Source organism: Pelecanus crispus, chromosome 3 (genome assembly GCF_030463565.1).
Source record: "Pelecanus crispus isolate bPelCri1 chromosome 3, bPelCri1.pri, whole genome shotgun sequence".
In the NCBI taxonomy this organism is placed as follows: domain Eukaryota; kingdom Metazoa; phylum Chordata; class Aves; order Pelecaniformes; family Pelecanidae; genus Pelecanus; species Pelecanus crispus.
The window spans coordinates 69,640,158-69,662,525 of record NC_134645.1 but is presented as its reverse complement, the minus strand read 5'-3'; the positions used below and the strand labels follow the sequence as shown (position 1 = coordinate 69,662,525).

General features: G+C 39.5%; 1 protein-coding gene across 1 annotated transcript in view; it reads left to right on the top strand.

Annotated features, from left to right (window-relative positions):
- The window catches only part of AKAP7 (A-kinase anchoring protein 7), an 89,041-nt gene that overhangs the window by 34,888 nt on the left and 31,785 nt on the right, over window positions 1-22,368 (top strand). The window contains exon 7 of the mRNA XM_075707979.1: window positions 5,592-5,736. Within this exon, the coding sequence (XP_075564094.1) occupies window positions 5,592-5,736 (145 nt within the window). The remainder of the gene's footprint in view (window positions 1-5,591; window positions 5,737-22,368) is intronic.

Below are 22,368 nucleotides of genomic sequence, written 5' to 3'. Positions count from 1 at the left end.
CAGTAACTACAGCCGCCATCTTGCTTCCAAGCAAGGTGTGGCCGAGCTAACTACCAGCAATGTTGGAACAGTTTTACAGTTTTTCTTTGTATCCTTTATTTTAGTAAGTATAAATGTATGCCCAAATACACATAAATACCGTAATGCACATGTATATACACGTACAGAATCATCCTCCCTCAGAGGTGCGGGACACCCACATGCACTGACCACAGCTCCTCACAACAATGCAGCCACGTAAACCGGTCACCGTTTCAGGGTCTTACCCTGGTATTTATACAGCAGCATGACACATACCGGTTTCTGTACAAGTACGTAAGGTACTGCTGCAGGGATCAACCATACCAAACAGTTTCCCCTGGAGAGTCCACAGTCGCTTTCAGCAATGCACTTCCAACCCTCTCCCGCATCTTCCCCACTCTGCTCACCCTCCTCACCACAGACGGGCACCTCGCCTCGGCTGCTGCGCCTCCTCGCAGCCCGAAAGTTTTATCTTGGCCCCCTTCCCTCCCTCTCCTGGCCGGTGCTGGGCGCTGCGGGCGCTCAGGCCTCCCCGCCGCCGGCCCCCGTCGGGAAGGCGCAGCGCCGTGCCGCTGGGCCCCGTGTCTGCAGCCAGGCCGTGGCCGCCATCCCGCCCCCGCCGCCCTGCCGCTAAGCGCCGGTCCCCCCCCGCTGCCGAGGGCCCACAGCGGCCGGCCTCTCCCGGCAGCCGGCCCCGGCCGTCGTGCGGGGCATCGACCCCCGACCTCCCTTGCGGCCTCCCGGCTGGACGGGAGCGGCCCTCTCCTCGGGGCTCGGGCTCCTCCCGCCAGCCCCTGCCCCGTCCTCGGTAGCCGCTCGCCACCTCCCCCCCGGCCGCCTCGGAGCCCCGCGCTGAGGGGGAGGGAGAGGAGGCGGCTGGCAGAAGCCCCCCGAGCAGCCGGCCGGCGAGGGATGCCAGGCATCCGCTCCCACACAGCGTCTCCATGACCTGCCACTGCAGCGCTGCCAGTGCTCCAGCGGGAGCCATGGCCGTCCCTACCTGCTGCCCGGCTGCCCGCTGCTCGCCTCTTTCACACGTTGCGGCTTCTGCAGTTGGCCAAACGAGCTACTGCTTCGAGCAACTGTAAATGAACCTTCATATGCAGCCCTCGCCTTCGGAGAGCTGGACATGTGGTGCTGGGAGTTGGGCATTTGGGCTGTGGGGCCTGGTACGTGGGAGCGGAAGCTGCTTGTGGGAGGGTGCTGGGCGCCTCGCTTTGCAGCCATGTTAAGGCCTGTCACCGCTTGAGCCTTCGCCACCCCTGCTCCCACAAAGGGGCAAGCGCTGCCCGGCCGCCTGCTGACGGCAGCCGTGGGGACTCCATGCAGCTCTGGAGGGTTTCACAGCAGGCTGGGGACGGCAGGCAGCACCTTCCCCGCCTGCGTACAGAGGAGGCTCAGACAGAGAGTTAACAAACGTGACAGGGCTACCAAATGCTGTCTCCTTGGTGCCCTGCCAGTCTTGCAACCACTCCACATGCAGTGCTTCTCCAGGCCCACGTTACACAGCCATGTCCCTTTACAGGCATCCATTCATTACAGCACTTCCTCAAGAGGCAGGTGTCTTCCTCCTCCGCTTCCACCACCAAATGCTTCAAAATGGCCTCTCAAGTACTCTTGTTTCTCACCCTCCCCCAATTACAGCATATCTCTGTAATCAGCATCTATAACTTTCTCATGTGGTAACAACTCCTCTCTTTCATCTCTACGGCTCCAGTCCCTTTCAATTAAGAAATGAACTGTGACCTTCCCATGCACCTGCATTGTTTCATCCTTTCACATCTCATTACAAACAGTGCTCCAGAAATTGCTCCAAGTTGGTAAAAATATCGTAGTTTTCCCATGGCTGCTTTCCCAAATATCGTTCAGTAGTGTATTACAAACATAACTCAATTCCTGAGCATTCAACATTCGATTCACACCTTACCAATCTGGTTTTGATAACCAACATCCCGACCTCTTGTAAATGCTATTTTTTTATTGGAGCATGAAGTGGTGATTTTGATCTTTTCCTCATTTCATTCCATGAGTACTCAAGCCTTCACATCTTGACAAGTGTTATCCTGGATGAAAAGGTCTTTTTTTTATTACTGATTGATGTCTAAATGTATTTCAAAGGCTGTCAGCCAAAAAGCAAAGAATGATGATTTAATTTCAAAATAACCTTAGTACATAAGGACTAATCTAGCCATAGAATATCAAATTTTAAATAATGACAGTCAGGCTGGAATAAATGTAGACTCCCAAGGAGGTCGTGTACCCGAAATGAAAAGCATCCACCACTAGATGTCATCGTTTCAGCAATTAAGGAAATGGAAAGACATTTCTGACCTTCACTAAATTAGACTTTAGGGGACCAAAAGTCTAATTTAGTATAGGGGACCAAAAGTCTCTAAATTAGACTTTAGAGAACCAAATTTGCAGGTACTTAAGCAAAGTGCTTCTGAAGTCAATCATTTTGTACCCAAGTGAAAGCTCAGTAGACATACCACCACTGAGCCCATCTTGCACATGAGTAATTCTAAATGAAGCATCACAAGAAGTGTGTGAGTGTGATGCTCAGACGAACGGATATAGTGTAAGGGTGTGAGGAAGGAGACAGCGTCTGTCCCCTTCAGAGCGTCTGGTGAAGGACCTTTTCAGTGCAGAAGGGGATAATAAGAAAAGGAGGAAGCCCTAAACAACACATACAGAGACACAAACCTGACCAGCACAGGATAAGGGAGGCAGTAGCGAGAGCCAAAGCTGGTCAGCCACACGGACTGATAAGGGCATGTGGAGTGTGGGGATGTTTATTTCAGTAGGATTGTCTGGTTGAGGACCTTGTCAAATGGGATGGTAAGGGAAGGGGGGAAGCCATAAACAAAATATACAGAGACACAAACCTGTCTAACATAACAGGCAAAATCAAGAAACAAACCTTGTCAGTCACACTAATTGATGGGCTCTCAAGAAACCTCAGGCAAACCGGGGCTTTGCGGCTGTTGGGGATGTAAAGCTGAGGGTCCAGTGTGTTGGGAGGCTCGGTGGGGCTGTGCAGACAGTTGAGGGATGCTCAGGGGAAGGGGATGGGTGGAACAAAGGAGGAGTGGACAGAATGGAGTGTAAAAGGGGCTGGTCCTGTGTAAAATGGGTCCGGTGGGTGCGCTTGTCTGACCAAGCCTGCGTGCTGGGTGCTGGCTGCTGGGGGCAAATGTCTGTATCTTCCCCAAACTGGGTGTGTGCGAGGGATGTGGGTGTTCACTACTGTATTGGGTTCGTGTGGCAAGGTTTTGGTAGCTGGGGGCCTACAGGGGTAGCTTCTGTGAGAAGCTGCTAGAAGCTTCCCCTGCGTCCGATAGAGCCAATGCCAGCTGGCTCCAAGACAGACCTGCTGCTGGCCAAGGCCGAGCCAATTGGCGACAGGAGTAGCACCTCTGTGATACTGTATTTAACAAGGGGGAAAAAAATGCCCAAACAAAACAATGGGACACAAACTGCAGGTGGAGTGAGAATATGTGAGAGGAATGACTGTGCAGACACCAAGGCCAGTGAAGAAGGAGAGGAGGAGGTGCTCCAGGGACTGGAGCAGAGATTCCCCTGCAGCCCCTGGTGAAGCCCATGGCGAGGCAGGCTGTGCCCCTGCAGCCCATGGAGGTCCATGGTGGAGCAGATATCCGCCTGCAGCCCGGAGAGGACCCCACGCCAGAGCAGGTGGATGTGCCCGAAGGAGGCTGTGACCCCATGGGAAGCCCGCGCTGGAGCAGGCTCCTGGCAGGACCTGTGGACCCGTGGAGAGAGGAGCCCAGGCTGGAGCAGGTTTGCTGGCAGGACTTGTGACCCCGTGGGGGACCCACGCTGGAGCAGTCTGCTCCTGAAGGGCTGCACCCCGTGGGAGGGACCCATGCTGGAGCAGTGCATGAAGAACTGCAGCCCGTGGGAAGAACCCACATTGGAGCAGTTTGCGGAGGACTGTCTCCTGTGGGTGGGACCCCACGCTGGAGCAGGGGAAGAGTGCGAGGAGTCGTCCCCTGAGGAGGAAGGAGCAGCAGAAACGTGTGATGAACTGACCACAGCCCCCATTCCCTGTCCCCCTGTGCTGCTTGTGGGGAGCAGGTAGAGAAAATCGGGAGTGAAGCTGAGCCCGGGAAGAAGGGAGGGGTGGGGGCAAGGTGTTTTAAGATTTGGTTTTATTTCTCATTACCCTACTCAGTTTTGATTGGTAATAAATTAAATTAATTTTCCCCAAGTCGAGTCTGTTTTGCTCGTGATGGTAATTGGTGAGTGATCTCTCTGCCCTTATCTCGACCCATGGGCTTTTCATTATATTTTCTCTCCCCTGTCCAGCTGAGGAGGGGAGGGACAGAGCAGCTTTGGTGGGCACTTGACATTCAGCCAGGGTCAACCCACCACAACCACCAAACCTCAAGCTGCACCAGCCAGCAAGTGGGGCATGCGTGGGGTGGGTAAGGGGGCCTGGGATCTGGGCAGGGGAGCTGGGCAGGCAGAGGGGCTGTGACAGTGCTTGGGGGATGCACAAATGTGCGTGTGGTTGTGAACCTGGAGAGAGCCATGTGCACGCCTGCACTAGTGACCTTCTGTCTCTGCTGGGGGCTGTCCACACTTTGTGTCTCGTGAGCTGTGTACGTGGGTATGTTGAAGGCAGCACCTTGGCTGTGGCAGCATGTGTAGCCGGCCGTGTCCATGTCCTCTGAGCATGTTCATGTGTCTCTGGGACGTGAAAGCAGCAGGTACATCCATCAGAGACCCTGGGTCCCCGGGGCACCAGGCTGGGCTCCAGGAGCTGGACAGCAGGGAGCCCTGGGCTGGAGCTGTGGAGGCAGCGGTCACTCCTAACATCCTTTAGCATATAGTAACATTTTTTAATAAGCAAACAGTATTATGCTGAGGTAGATTGAAGGAGAAAATACTGACTTTCCACAGAGATCATCTATTTTTATTGAAAATACGATGCAATGAGGAGCCCTAAACTCTTAAAATAACTACTGAAATGAGGTGTTCTGAAAACAGCCTAATAGAATATTTATTATGTTCCACTTTGTATATGCAAAACTACATAATGATACTGATATTATAAATCACTAATTTTTTTAGATTTGCTGAGATAAAAAGCCCAGTGCTAAATACAACCACATTTTCTGCTTGGTGATTTTAAAGACCCAGAAAACTGCCCCTGACAAACATTTGAGATTCTTCCTTGTAGTAGCATGCCCAGTGATGACAGCAAGAATAATGCCTGGTTACATGTTCCATGAAGACTGTTGCAAACCACTGGAAGTTAAAGCAGTTGTAGCATTGTGTATGTTGATTTGTTTCCTACAGGACTGAAGAGGGAGGGGTAGAAAGGAGGTGTAATGACACTTTTTATCTCCTTGTTTAAGTTCTGTAGGAGACTTAACTTAACTGAAACAGAAGATCCAGCACATTATTGTTTCAGTATTCTTTTTGCATCTTGAAGTAATTTTCCATCCTAACTACACCTCTGGGTAAAATGAAGACTATAGAAATTAAATATGAAAATTCAGTCTTCTAGTAGAATGCCTAATTGAATTTTATGTTGCTATTTAAAGGTGAAAAAAATTGACTCAAGCCTGTATGAAGATTTTAAAAGCCATTATTTTGGAGATGAAATCCTGCACCGCCTAGATCTTTGCTCCATGTTGAAAAAAAAGCAACCAAATGGTTACTACTACTGTGAGTCCTCTATTGTTTTTGGTAAGTACATCTTCATTTTCCTCTTCTATCAATTGTGCCTATAAGTTATATGTCTGAAAAGCCATTTTTTCTGCAGTGTATGTTAGGCAATTCTTATAATAATATCCATGGAGTCTGACAGAAGTCTGTCCTTTAATCCTGGCTCTCCAGGAACACTGTGCAGTGCTTCTTGCTGACAGCTAAAGTTTATGTTCAACTATCCATTCCCAGAATCCAGTTCCATTTCTCATCCTAAAATGAGTGTTTAAGATAAGTGAGATGTATCACTATCCGGAGCTGGTCATCTCGCTGTTGACCGTAAAGACAGCCTGTGTGACTAAATTAGGTTAGATGCAGTAATTATTAATTATTAATTATTAAAGTTAAGTGAAATGTTTCTGGTTTGGCAGAGATGTGACCTTGCTTGGACTATATTCATATATAGAGAGAATTTTGGTGGTACAACAGATTTCATAATAACTGTTCAGAATACCATCAAGACCGCTGTACAGACACCTTGCCTAGATCATTACAATGCTAGAAATCACAGTTCTGTCCTCCTGCTTTATCTGAACAGAAGCTTCTTATCCCTATGATTGATATTCTAGGCTTGTCTTCTAATTTCTGCCACAAGTCATGTATAGCTGGAACTTCAGGTGGTACCCATGGAAGGTCTGTGGTCTGAGAGACTATGGGATAACAGCTTGTACAATAACACTCTCTGTGATGGTTAGTTCCTAGTAGCTGATTGTGGATCTTGAGGCTGCTATTAGTCATATTAAAAACATGAGTTAAAACACTTTTAAGTGGAATAACTAGAGAATGTTGAGGATTTTTTCTTAAATTCATATTAAAAACATGAGTTAAAACACTCTAAGTGGAATAACTAGAGAGTGTTGAGGATTTTTTCTTAAATTCAGTCACCTCTTTAAATCTAGGAGTATATTTTGTGAAGTGTTGGGAATATCTTTAAAAATACCATTCCTGCACCTGCAGATCTTTAAGAAATTAGATGACATGGGAAGACAGTCAAGTAGTAATACAGCAAAATACAAAGCTTTTTTATATTGATTGCTTTTTTCACCTGTCCTAATTAGGCTAATTCTTTATACATGTCATGTTAGAGGTGAGTCTCAAAAGACAGGTTTATAGCAGGGAACAGGTCATGGTCTTTGGAGGTCAGTTTATGTTTTTTCTTCTTTGTACTGGCACAGATTAGTTTTGATGGTTTGGGGATTTTTTTTTTTTTCTGCAGTCATGTCAAAGGTTGAATGTAGTGGTGTTGGAAGACATGGGATACTGAAATTCATACCAAAAGTTCATTTGAACACTTAACTTTGTCTTTTTTATTTAGAAATAGAGCAAAACTCTGTTTGGCATGTTGTCAATGAGCAATAGCTCAAACTCAACAAGAATATGGACAGTCTTAATAAACCAAAGTCTCAACTTTGACCTACTTATGGAAAAGAGAACATCTGTTCTTGTATGGATCCTCTAATAATAGGAAAGAAATATGAAAAATCTTTTACAAGGAGCCTTAACAATAAAATGCTTACTTAAAGACTATGATAAATTTGTTCTCACATACCTTGCAACATTTTCCAGATTTCTGGTCATAAGCAGAAATATGTATATAAAAAAAATTTGACCAGAAAGCATTCCAACAAGCAAATTATTCAGTGGATCTAACATTTTCCACTCCAAAGTATACTAGCCTTAGTAATGAAAATATTCATGACCAAGGAATGATCATATCCTCAGAAAGAAAGAAAAAAACATCCAACATCAGGAAAATCCTCCAAGACTGGTGCCATCCCAACTAGCTGAATAGAAACGTCTTTACTGAAATCTTTTCTCATGTGGACAGTTTTGAAGGAAAGCCCTGTCTTCATCCTTAAGTAATAAGGAATCTCAAAAAGATGAAAACTTCTATTTGTTATGAAGATACATTGTTAAGGACTAAGGCATTGTTAAGTCTCAGGCAGATGAAGGCTTTATGAAGGTACTGTGTCCATCCCAAATTCTGCAAAACCTTTAAAGGTATACTGAACATAAAATAAAAGGAAAACTTCTGATCCGGGCACCTCTTCTAGTTGAGCTAATTTTGATGGAAAGATCCAACTTTCAAAGGCTTATAATTGACAGAAATACATGTGAATAAGGCATTATACTCCACTTTTCCTAAGCACATATTGCTTTTTTCATCATCATAAAAACTATATCTACTTTAATAGGCAGGTTATACCTGGTTATACCTCATGCCTCATCTGCTGTTTTTCAGCTGCATTTCAAGATCTGGATTGTTTCATTCTTAATGCTATCAGAAGTAACACTATGTTGGAGACAAAGGGTGTTCGTGAACAGTTAGTACTACTTCTAAATTTTGTTTGGACTGGCTTTACATAAATACCACTATTAAAAGTTAGTGCTGGTTCCAGGACTCCATGTAGGGCTTTGGTGGCAACTTGGTTTCTGCCTTGTGGTAACTTGTTTCCCTGTGCTGCAGCATTGCTGGTGGAAGTGCTCACTGTTCTCGAGGACTGTTTTGAGGACTTATGATTAAATACTTATACAATACTTCAAACATGTCAGGCGCTTTGCAAATGTTAAATATAATTTCCTGTTAATGTTTTTGTTTGCACTTAGGGCCACCTTTATTTAGCTTAGGTAGACTGTTACAAAACAAATCAAAAGCAGTACAGAGGAAAAAATCATGTAGGATGCCTGTTTAAATTAGTGACAACACTCTTGCAAAATCCAGACCAGTCAAAATTAAAGTGAGATATATTTATACATATCTATCTATCTAAATATATTTATTACCTTGCGTTATGCATACCTCATAGTTATGTTTATATCTGTGTATATAACTATATATCTAATGTCTTCTGTACATGTTTGTACATTCAAATATGTATTTATGTGCATCCAAATGCTTAGAGAAATAGAAATTACAAGATTATTTAACATGGTATAAATTTTTTCTTTTGGGTAAAATTGAGGCTCCACTGTTCAAAAATATACTTCAGAATATTTTGGAATATGTATCTGGTTAAGGAATTTGGCAAATAACTCATTACAAATAAAAGCTGTTTAGTAGTATATTTGGTAGATATTGACAGTGTTTTTTCAAAACATTTGTTAAATCTGTCTTCTTGAACTTGTCTTGTTACTGACATCTCAGAATGCTGAAATGAGACAGTCAGTCTTTCAGCTGTCTTTTGAATATGAGTCCCATTAAATGGTTTATAACAGCAGTCAATCAACCAGTATTCAAAGCAAGAATCAGATGTTTGTTTGGCTTTACCTCAATCTTGGTGTGACAATGCGTAAAGAATTTATGGAAGTGTCATTTTCACAGTCTGAACAGAATTCTCCTCTGAATTATTTTACGTGAGCACTACATCTGGCTTTCTCTAGCCATGGTATTTGAATGGATATTTTTCACTGATACCACATTAAGAAAGTGTAGTATTATTATCCCCACTTTTTTCAGTCCTATATGGACATGGATGTGTCTTGCCCAAATACATACATTTAATTTTTCTGGTTTTGTACACATTAATATCTATTTATCTAAAGCCCATAGGAGAAGGAAAACAGCTATATTGGAATAGAGTTTAAATGACTTATATTTTAATAAGTTTTTAAGAGAATAATTTTTAAGAGAAGAAACTATATTTGAATGAATTTTGAAAAACTAATTTTAAAATGTGATTTGAATAGGGTTTTTAGTAACTATAGGTAGCTAGGATATTAAAAATAAACACAGGAGGGAGTTAATGCAGTTCTATTAATAAGTCAGAAGTAGTAAAATGTGAAAATTACTTAATGCAGACAAAACACTGTACTTAGGTCTAGTTCTTTCTACATGTACATGTACTCAAACATCTTCTTTCCTTGAAGTGCACAGAAAATATGAAAACAGTATTTACTTTTTGTTACCTAGAGTTTGGGCCAGACTTGAGCATTATGCATCTAATAAGATGAAAAGATCTAAAAAGGTATCAGAACTAGTGTTAGAAACAGAAATCCATACACAACAAAGAATTGCATACTACCATAGCTAATAAGTGCCACAACACGTATCGGCTTGGTAGCTGTGCATTTTAAGAGCATGTTTAAAAATAAAGAGGCATAAAAGCTTGATATGAATAAAGGCAGAGGTGAAACACCCGCTGAGCTGCAGCAATGTGCACAGCAGGTAAACTGGCTTTGACAATATGTTGCAGAGCAGCATCCACTATCTTCAGCAGAGCCTACCAACATCTGCACCAGATTTCTCTGCCTCCTCATGTCAGCACCACAGGGTATGTATTCAGGAGTTAAAATTTGACGTGACAGTGACAATAATGTTGAAGCTTCATTCTCAAACTAGAGTTCAGTTTATTCTTTAAAGCAAACAAAACAGCAAGCCAACAAAGTGCCCTTCTTCAGAGCACCCACCTCACGGCAGCTGTTGTGTGTCACCTCAAATCCCAAAGAAGACCAGCGAATGCTGGAATGAGTTGAGCTTCTCAATATGTACTCCCTTCACCTGAATGTTTGGTCAGTTCTTTATATCACGGTGAAGATGTTCAATAGACCCTCTGACCATCAAAGGGAGCATTATGTAAATCTTCTTATGTTAAATATGCCTTTAGCATTAAGTATATCACTTAGATGTTTTCAGGATCCATTCATGAAGATTTTTCTAGACTTGTTTCAAAGAATATTTCTTTATAGTAATATAATGTAAAATGAGATTATATACACATTAAAGAAAGTTATGACATGCTAGGCTGTATTCAGCCTGTAAAATGTGATGAGGTTCTCCTGAGTGGCTAGTAAGAAGTTTATATATCAGACTTCCCCTGTGCTATCTCTGAGGTAGAGAAACTCCAAGAAGTCTGTTCCTTGGTGGAAACCACCCAGCAGGTTACTCTGACTTTCTGCACAGCCAGAACTCATATATCTGGAATGTGTGCCAAGTTGGAGGTTAAAGCACTATTACAGTTCCCTTTAACACTTGCAATCTAGCAGTAGCAATATGGAAATTGAAATATCAGACTACGAACATCTATTTTAGCTGGATAAAAGCATAATAACATGGTAAAAGGTAATGCTTCTTGCTGCTCAAGTAATACCTCAAGCAGATGCCTTTTTAAGTAGCAGAACATTGGTGGGTTGATTTACATTTCAATGGAACTGTGTACAAGTTCGGTGTCCAGTCTGACTTAATCATCAAGGTACCTTCTGCAGTCTCTCTGAAATGGGAGACACCTACAGAAAGTTATTCATCCCATCCTAAAATGTGTGTGTAAGACAGGCAAGATCTGAGAGGTGTCTAAGATAGGCAAGATGTGAGTCTAACTTATACTACTTGAACAGTTGTTAATATTTGTTAATTCGCTTGCTTGTTAATTTTATATATAGATATATAAAGATACAAATTTTCAACTGAATGACAAAAAGATGCATTGTCCTTGCAAGCTTCATGTTTCTGAGGGAGATCAATAACTATGAGCAGAACATGTTACAAACACAATTTATTCTTGCAGATTGCTGCTGTTAGGCTAGTTAAATCATGTAAGGAACTTTTTAGTTACTTAAACTCTAATAGCCTTGAGTTAGGATTTATGCTTCCATGTTACATTTTACAATGTTAGCAAGGCAGCTGCTCAACACCTATATCATCTCAAACAAAGAACAAGATACTCCTGGTGATATCTTGTATAAGAGCTCTCCAGACTGAAGATAAGTTTGTCAGCAATAGGTTTTGTGGATACCAAAAGAATAAAGAATCAGAAGAAAGAACAATGGAAGAAAAGACTCATCTGTATCTGAAAGAGGAAATAGCTATGATAACATCACTTTATGAACTCATAATACTGAGAAGAAATAGAAGACTGAAAATAAAAGAACTGGAAACGACTTGGTAGTTGGATAGTTTGTCAACATCCCTTGGTTTGCTCTTTTCAAACAATGCATTTACAACGTCAAGCAAAAAATACAGTAATATTTTGCCTTCGTCGTCAAGGAAGAAGAGGGTTCAAATACAGTCTGCAATATGAAGTTTGCCCAATTTGACTGAAATCTTTTTAAAGTGGCAGTGGCTTAAATGAAGAGAAAGACTCCCATTTGTCTCCTTTAGATACTCTCCTGCTTCTCTGTCTACAGATGGTTTGACCTAAATGGGATTGATTTTATTCATACAGCAATTAAACATTTTCTCACATTGGAAACAGCAATGGTGACCAAGTGAATGCTGTTTTGATTGTCCGGATCCTACATCCTCCAAAATTACGCATATCATGTGTTGGTTTCTTTTACTCTCCTCCTTACACGCATGACAGTGAATCACTTCTAAAATAATGAATCATTCTTTGATTTTATCTGTTACCTGTCCTTCTTTCTTCTTTTTCTATAATTTCAAAATACCCCCAGGTCTGTTTCTTTCACTCCTTAATTTTTCTTTCCTTGGTAGTCTATTTGTAGGCTAGATTCTTCCTTCTCTACTCTGTTAGGTTGTGAGTAACCGCTCTTGAGTTTCTTGCATATCTATAGCACTCTTCCTAAATTTTAGTTAATATTATGGCAGTCGTACTGCTTTTGGATAAAAATGTCTTGGGCAGCTTCCCAGGGGCTATTTCTTAACATTTGAAATTAGTAATTAATTCACAGTTTGTGATGAGTTTATCTACAGCTGCTGCAATTTTGAGCATGCAGTATGCTAAATAAGCCTTCGCCTACATAAAAAGCAACAGGTTTTGTGTGCTAATCAGTGAAGTCTTTCCCTAAAGCACAATTTCTTCACAGAGTCATGTGGTAGAATATTAACTTATAAAAATTATTCTTTTAAGCATGGCAGAGAAACACATTTTAGTTAATAACCTAGAAGCCAGGCTCTTTATGGACAGTGACTAGAAAGTGGTGATCCAGTAGTTTCTTACACACATCAGATATTTTCCACTCACTACTGAGAAGAGAGTGGTGGTCCCCTATTGGTTCCTTTTCGCTAGTCTTTCTTACATTAAAACTTGATGGATATTCTCTTTAGCTCTAGCGACATATCTCATCATGTATCACTGCATTGAGCAGTTTTTTCTGTATTTGGTAATTTTCTGCTGTTAAAACATTGACCATTGGTATAGCATTTTTCATAATGAGATAGCATTTTTATATTAATTTTGTAATACCAGTTATAACTTAAAAGATGTATCAATAAATTCTGTATGTGGATAAGGAGAACAAGCGTCTTGAGAGGGAAATAACCAATGTAAATATGGTTGGAAAGTGGAAATTTTAATTTAAGAATGATATTTCATTGTTTTGATGACAAATTCTAATGTCCCTGACTTTGAGCTTTAATGTTGGCAAATTGTAACAAAATTTTCATTAGAAAGTGACAGGGAGCTTTAAAGACAGGAACACGATGTTTAGTATTCGTTCATGCGTCCCCTAATACTGAAAGTAAGTAAAACCTTCTCATCACCTTCTGTGATTTCTGTGATTGTGATGTATGTAGTATTTGCTTTATTATGCAGGGTAATTTTTGCAATTTTCTTTAAAAAATACCATAATGTAATTCTATGCTAATGGCTATTGTCCTTTTATTTTTCAACAGAAAGTTGTTTGAAGTAGTGATGTGTTTCCATGCCAGAGCTGTTATCAGTAGTTGAAAATAAGTGAAAAAAGATTTTCCACAAATGGCACTCAAAAATATGTGCAGACAATGGGATAAAACCGATGAAGTAAATCTGACAGGAAAACACAAAAGCATATTTGACATCACTAAGAATGTGATCCATGACTGAAAATTTAGTTGAGTATATAAAAAAGGCAGAATTGATTTTTCAGCATAACATCATATGCTATAAAATACAATTTAATAACGTCCAGCAGCTTTTTTGCCTCTTAAGTATTTCTGCTTTAAAGACATTTTTACTCAAGCAGACTTTGGTGTCCAAACAACTAATTTATCCCTAAATTTAATATATTAAAAATACATTGAAAATATGTAAAACATTAATTTCAAGGTATGTTAATTGCAAAAAGTAAACAGACCGCCTAGAACGTGAGGAATAAATTAAATATGTAATATACTTTCATTGAATAGATCAGTAAAAGGTAATTACTTTTTATTCTTAAAATTTTCCTAGCTAGGATGTTGCTTTTGTTGATACGTATTAATTATCTTAACATCAGTTACAGTCTACACTGTATTTTCTGAGTCAGTGTGGATTCACACCGCTTTCATTCTGAGCAGATACCTGGGTGCACATGGTTGGCACAGTGCTGAGCTTGACAGCTTGAGCTGTCCACAGATTCTGTTCACCTGGATTTGGGTCAGCTATGAGTACGGGAAGACTGAGCTCTTCTTGTCCTCTCTAGACTTCATGGTTTTATTTTAGGTAAATAAGCTTGATTTCTGAAGCGCTGAGACACTACAGTTGACCCTTTGGCATATACTTTTAAAAACCTCTGCTGTAACTTCATGTTTTGCAAAAAGCAGATTTGTCTTAAAGAATTCTGGGTAACCATCCATAGCCTACAGATTACAGCAGAAAGTAATTGCTGACTGAAGACTGTTTGAAAAACCTTTTACCTTTGAAATCACTTATTTAGGGAAACAGTGAAAAGGCCACAATTGCATTTTAATACCTAGGTACCATTCCCATAGCTTGGTTTTTGGTTGGGTTTTTTTTTTTTAAATGTTTAAGGTGTTTTGAATCAGAAACCCCAGATACTGAACTTCATTACTTTAATCAAAAGAACAAACAAAAGGCTTTTTTACACATAAAACTGTTCCTAATTAAATACACTTAGAAAGTGGGTCAAGCTGAACAGGAACAAAGCGCTCTTATAAGAGTGTTCGCATATGAAATTATTCAGAAACAGCTCTTAGTACTTTAAAATTCCCAGCCAGTGTTAATCTGTCCTATCTTTCAAATGCAGACAAGCCCTATAGTTTTCCTTGCTCATTCCTATTGTTCCCCATATCATATTGCAAACACAGAAGACATGGGATGTTAAAAATTTACATCACTTGATTAGGACTTGGCAGAAGAGGAGACTTGTTAGTGTATCTTTAAGATTAGAAATGTTACTTTCACATGAAAGCAAGTAAAAGCAATCATTATTTTACATGGCAGATATACCTACTTATGGATGTACTCTTTTAGAAGCATATGTTGAATTCTTTGTGGTCTTTATTATTGGTGAATTCCATTTTCTATACATTGTAATTTCCTTTCCTGACACATTACCCAAAATGTAGAGATGCTAATCTCCAAATATCTCGATTACTGGATTAGCTGTTACCACAGTCATTTACACCTTCCAATTGTCTTGCAGTTATCTAGTCAGAGCTTCTCATATATATTTTTTTCTTTTCAGAAATATACAGAGCATCTCATTTATTTTTCTTCATAATTCATTACCTGGATTGGTTTGAATGTACTTAGTGGTTATTTATATTCTTGGGGATAGCTTTTCTTAATTTTGAAGAACACAAAACAGATGAAGGCATACTGTTTCTCCAAATGGAGTTTAAAATATTATAGTACAATTCTTTCTATATAGGCATAACAAACACTTCAAAGTAAACCTAAATCCGTAATTTGAAATACAGGTGTGTAAATCCTAATGCCTTAGATATTTTTAAGCTATTGTAAATAATTTCCTGATAAAGAATCATTTATATTTTTACTGCTTCTCAGTATAATGGGGCCTTTTTTGGCTTATATTACCAATTTTCACCATGATGCTGTAATTATTCAGGTTGCTTATGAGGAACAAGGGCTAAGAGGTTTTAAAAATTGAGTTCTTTCTGATTGTTTATCTGCCCTCTCAATTTTAAACTCTCCAATCACTTTCAGTCCTTTTCTTCACTTCTTTCTCAGTTTGGGACATCAGTGGTACAGGGCCAGCGACGGTGAGGCTTACATAATGAAATTCTAAGGAAAAGAGTATTATTTTGGGAAAATACTGCTCTGTGGTAGGGTAGATTTAAAGGTAAGAATTATACAGCAGAGTGCAATAGTCGAGTACAAAATATTTTTTAATATTTTAATATTTTTGAGCTTCTACTTAGCATCCCTCTTGTCTAGACTCTAGATGAGTTGCAATGCTCAAATGCATGGAATTAGTCAGCTGCATATATTTAATGTCTGTCTTTTGTAGTGGTAGCTATTCTGATTATTGCTTTTTTATTTGAATATTTTTGTCTTTATTGGTTTATTTAATGGAATAATCTGTAAGGGGTTGCATTCTGTCACATGTATACATTTTTTCAATGTAAATTTACATTTGTGCAAATTCAAATGTAATGGTCCATCAGTGCAATTATACTGATAACTTTGTGCTATTAGAGCAATTATAGTAAGAATTCTCTCTCAGACTCTCTCTTAAGAGCTGTTTTCCAAACAGATTTTGGTCCATAGTTCTGGTCTACAGTCTTTTGCGCCAGGAAATATAACACGTGGACTGAATGTATGTTATCTACCTGACTGAAAAGTGCATTTGATAGGTGTATTATGTTGACAAGTCCTGCTGTTTTGTATTAAAGGAGGGGTTTGTTATATGTCTTTGTGTATAAACAAAATTTACAAGTCAAAGAAGGGTTTTAGGTGAATATCTTATGTAGGAATTTGGCCCCAGAATGAGATGCCTCCATTTCCAATTGTGTGCACAGAGTCCAGTATCTCAAGAGTCAGGGAATTTTAGGCTGAACTGAGTACTGCACTGAACAAGCCAGTGGGAAACACCCAACAAAGAACTGTGTCAACACCTCTCTGTCTTTCTTTGATTTCTGAGTTAGGCATCTCACCCTACTGGGATTGAAAGCCCAGTATCCTCTGCTGATGATACCTGGGTACTTAAATCAGGTTTCACTTTTATTTTAAAGAGGAAATACTTATTACATATATAGTTCAGTTACAATTCCCACTCAAACTGGATGTCAGGGCTTTTTAATTCCCTCAGCTTGGGGGAATTCAAGACCCCAAAGGCTGGAAAAGCCACAACCAGCAGCTTAGCGTGGAAGCTGAATGATGCACTTGTGTTCTTCAAGGAGCTTCTCCAGAGCAGCAAAGAATTCAGGTCTCACAGGGCCAAAGAATGAGCCCCCTTGCCCTAAGTGAGACTCTGTAATCCTGTGATTATGTCTTGGAGTGTCTAGTCTTATGGAGGTCACAGGCACAATGTTAAAATGCCCACTGGACTCTTAGTTTTGTGGACGATTTAGGAATGGGAGCATCCAGTTTCTGGATCCTAAGCAGATGGAGCCCAGGCTGTTCAAACTGAGCCAGTTCTGAACATGACTGTTTCTGCTGCTTGGCAATAGTAGAATATCAGGTTTATTCAGTTTTTGGATGCGGACACATCACTTCTGTTTAAATGCTCTGTTTGGTGCTTGTCTTTTTTTGGTATTCATTAGAGACAAATTATGAGTATGTAGGGATGATACATATGTATATATATAGATGTCTCTGTGTGTGTGTATGTGTGTTTGCATGTTTGTGTATCTGCACATGCATGCATGTCTACATAGCATAATTCCTGATATTTACTTTACTGTGATGTAATGCAAAATGTTCCTTTTAAGCAGCTCTTTTCTTGCTGGAAACCTTTTAATCAATTTAGCCACAGAAGTGGGTGGTGTTCGCGTGGAGGAGGTTAAGAAAAAGCACACCAGAAAAGCATTGAATTGAATGCGGTCTTGGACAGCCTTTGACTGTGGGACTTGTATGGTACCTTGACATATATCAAAGCTGCTTCCTACCAGTTGCACAGTAGGTTCCCCATGATAGGCTTTGCCCAGATGTTAATTTTCACATGTATTTTTAGTACATGGTTTATTGGAGTGTTCCTTTTCTTTGGAAACAGTTTGGAGAGTCTCATACACTGACATGCCTATGAATGTCCATTAAAAGGAGCATTTTTTTTGATTGTTGCATGTTGTTACTATCTTTTGTACGTTAACTCATTTTTCAGCTACGTTATCTTTTGCATTCGTACATTAAAGCTTCATTAGCACTTAAATAAAAAGTTAATGTTTAACATTGTAATTAAATAGATAAATCCTATTATCAATTGGTATAAAACAGCAATTTAAAAATCAGAGCAGATACTGACAATGTAACCAGTGATTTCTCCTGTCTCCAAAACATTTTTATCATTGCTAAGGATGAAAACTAATGCCTCTGTCCCTTCTCTAGGAGGAAAACACAGTTGCAGTTTGTACAGTACACAGAAATTTTATGGAAGTAGACAGAATCCAGAGCAAAGAAAACTATTTTACTTCTTTTAAAGATGGTTTATACATGAGTACATTTTGTAAAGAAATATTTTCCAATGCATTGAGGAAGGGAGAAAGAATTTGTTATTTCATTTAGTAGATATCGTATCCTCCCCTTGTTCTGACAGCAAATGCAGAATCACATTCCCTTTTTTTGACCTTTATAAATATCACTGCGTCCTTGCAGTAAGGAAATATGTAGGAATGCCCACTCAGTTACTTATGTTGTACTCAGTTAATATAGGCGTCTCAGTCAAAGCTCCCAATTCTTGAATTCCTTTTTAAGAATGAAAATATTTTTCTCAAAATGATATAATTTTTGTACAAATAGAATAGGTGTTCATATATGAAAATAAAGGTCCAGAACACACTTCCCTCGTAGTTATAAATCGTAAAAACTGAGATTGAAAGACAATAAGCATGTTTCTAGATGAAGATACAAGAAGTTTTCTAGGTGTAGTGCTAGCTGGCTTTTTTTGAGAACCTTCCAGTAAATCACTCCTAGCTGTTAGCTCACTTTTGACTCCATAGATTTCTAGGAGGACATTCAGATAATGCACTTTCAGTGTCACCAACTTTATATTAAATATATCACTTCTACAGCTTTTTATAGAGATGTGATAGAAAAGTATAATGCACGAGCTTTACTTCACTTGTTCTCGCTTTACTTTTTACTTCATCCAGGTATACATAACATTCAGATTAATTGTTGTCAATACTCTTATATATAATGACTTACAAAATAGCTTAATGATTTGAGTTTATTTGAAAATGCGTGTATTTTAATTTAAAATCTGTAAGTATATTCTGTTAACGTTTGAGTCTCTTGGGTAAGTAGTATAATTAGGTTTACATTCTTTTAATGAACTCTAATATTTTATCTCATCTGTAATTGGAGGCCAATGGAAAACTGGCAGAACTATTTGTTTAAATCAGTATTAAAATTAGGAGGCTGTTGGTCTGTAGCAAAGGAATGGCTGGGTTCCAGTAGAAGTTTCTGGTGACACTGGGGCAGGGCATCATTTTTGTGTTACTTTGTTTTTTCTGAGAAGGGTGTATGAAGTGAATAACAAGAATCTGTGTATGACTAACCAAAAAGAGTTTAGTTCACAGTCATCTGAGAAAGCAAAAGCTGGCTGACATTCCCAGTTCTCCTTTCCTTTCCATTTAGAATGAGTTTTCTGCTTTGGTCTCAAGAAAACCTTGGAGCAGAATACCATAAGAAATGAGTCAGTGTTTTACTGCCTGTCCTGATCTTTTCATAGAGACTATCTGGCACTTCTCTTCACGATAATGAATCCAGTAGATTCACACACAGGCAGTCGTGGCCATGTAATACCTATTAGCTAAAATTAAACCAACATTTATCCAACCTTCAATCTGTTGGCAATGTGTTTATGATGTGTTGGTAGACCATATGCTAAGGGGTCACCTGCAAGTGATAAATGCAGATTATTCAGTATACTTTCTGCAAAGATATATTAATAATGAATACATTTTTGTGGCAGTTCATGAGAATGAACATTTCAAATTCCATGCTGTTTTCCCCTTCCTTTTCATAGTTTAAATTAAAACAGCAAAAAAAATTGTAAAAGGAAACCAGGAAGTGATTGCTAGACTAAATGTTTACAATATTCGAGAATATGTGGGCTAGGTCTTGAAATATTCTCCATTGCCCCATTTCTGTCTTTTTAGGAAGGACTGAGAGCAAAGTTGTTCCTGAAGTAAATTTGTTTTAACCGGTATACTCAGAGTAGAGCTTAACAGTTTAACGCATTTGCTACCTGCAAAAGATTGTACCCTGTGTATCAGTTTTAGCTGGTGTAGATATGGGCTTAACCTTGTACATTCTGCTTTAAATTATGTAGCGCATCTCAGATGAAAGCTACAGTGATGCACATAAATCAGATAAAACAATTCAAACGAGAGTAGCCTGAAGGCTCCATACTTGATTTCTGTTTGAAAGTCAAGGCAGAGATTGATGAATTTCTGAAAATAGCTGTTGAAGCTGCACGCAGTATAAAGCCAGACATGGTTCCATAGCCTGATACCTGGTATCTATAGCCTGATCTCTGCTATAGTATGGGCTGTTAGCCCACCTGGCCCTTCGCTGAGAGGAATGGGTTTAGGAAGGCTGAAAAGATGATGGTCCTGTAGAGTCTCGCAGGTGCGTGGTGCAGGTTTCAAACAAGGACATTTTGCCTGCTGCCAGTGGTCAAAGCCCTGGCAAGAGTGGAGAATTAACTGCTTGGAAGACTAAGCTGCTTTCCCATCTCATTGGCGTAGAAGAAGCTAGAATTCCTCTGGGCATCAGCCTTGGTCATCGGTCTGACTTCCTGCACGTTTCATATGTGTGCGCCAGTCATGCACTTAAAATTGAGGATTCTCTGTACTGAACCTGGTCACTGGTCAGAGCATCCTTCTCTCTTCCTGCACCATTGCCAGACCTTCTTCCCACTATGGCTGATCTTTTCAAAGGACTCCTGGCTGTGAAAGAAAAGGGTGTATTTAAGGATATATTCAAATCTAGAGATTCCTTTTCTGGAAAGCTTTGTGGTGAAATGTGTTATTTCAAAGGAAAGGGAGTCAAGGGTTAATCCTTTTCTTTCAGAATATTTTTTTTTCTTTATAATCTGAACAAACAGATTGGTTAAGGTGTGTTCCTTGGTTGGCTATACAGTTTACTAAAGCAAATGACAGCACACAGGCAAATTTCAGTGAACCATAGGTGCAGCAATCTAGCAAGTGCTATCAGCTGACAACATCAAAACCTTATTATTTGTGGGTTTTTAAATATAAGTTTTACATGAATTCCTTTGCTGACTTAGTGCTACTTTCCTTTTTTCCTCCCATGAATCATGAAAAGCCTTTGATACAATCTTAAAAACATAGCTGTAATGCACAGTAACTAGCATTGGTCCCTTCATTTCTGTTCTTCAATGCTAAGTATTTATTTGCACAGCACCAAATACCATGTTTTCACTGGCATACCAGAATAATGTGGCAAATGACTGAAAAATGACCTGAAACTTGGGGATTTGTTCTCACCAGAAAGTAAGCAGAAATAACCTATTACTACTGATTTCCAGAACTTCAAAGAGCATAAGGCATCTGTTTATTCAACATTTACTTTTTCTTCAGACTGTAAAAGTACTTATTTAAGGAGCTTTCTGCTGTTGTACTGTCAAGTACCTCTTAAATAAATGAAAATTTTACAGAAAGGACTACCTTAAATCTCAGCTCTGCCCTGACTGACTTGCATTCTTACCAGCAGCTTTAACAAGCAGGAGAAAAGGAACTTTGTAATATTCTCAGAAAGTTAACAGATGTGGGCTCTGGAGCTCCAAATGTAGGAGATTGGGGAAAAGTTGCAATACTGAGGAGTGCTGCAACAGGAATGGAAAGGGGGCTGTAATCACGGCCTCCCTGTGCAACCTTAGGCTAGCTAAATTTTGGGCACATTCAGTGAGTCTATTTATATGTGTCTTCCAAGTCCCAGAAGAATTCTAGTGTAGAACGATAATAAAGAGCAATGCATCAGCAATAAAATACTGGCTGGGGTCAGTGGCATTAGCAGATGTGACACACAAAACTGTGGTACAGTGTCAGTGCATTTCACTGACTTTCTTGACAAACTTTGAAAGTAAAATATTAGTAGACATAACTTATTTTATTTTTTTTTAAAAAAGGTTTATTCAATTTGCTTGTTCTAGTGGAAAATTCATTTTGATTTTTTTTTAAATTGTTCTTCTAGGCTGTGCACAACACTCAGTGTTCCAAGAAAGCAAGTTTTAACTTAACTTGCTTAGTGTGATTGATAATATATGTACATTGCAAAAAATATCTCACTGTGCTGTGTTCATATTGCATTTTATTTTAAATGTAAAAATTTCTCATGTGTGAATGGAGAACAAGGGAAGGAAGTACAAGAACAGACTTCAAACGTCTTTTTCTTGGTAGCCAGGTTTTCCTGTTCATGAAAATAAGCATTTAAAAATGCTAAATGTAATCACGAAAGTAAATAAAATATTAAAAAAAAACATTTGGGAAAAAAATGGAAGTCTTCTTAAAAAAAAGGCAAACAGTGTGGTGATAATTTGTTGGAAATTGAAGTCTGCCAATTTAGATACCAGAACATAGTCATTAGAGCCTTGCCACTGCCATATCTTGTCTCTTTTTTTAATTTATATACACATAAGAAAAAATTCTCATTGTTTTACTGTAGTAAATAAGTTCAAAGTAAGGGAAAGTTTTTATGTTCTCCTTAAAACTTTTTTGGTGTCCTCACAGTCAGGTTAACTCTCAGTAAATTGTCACTGGACAATGATAGCTGTCTTTAGCTACTTACTGCTTGGCAGAATCATTGAGAGACT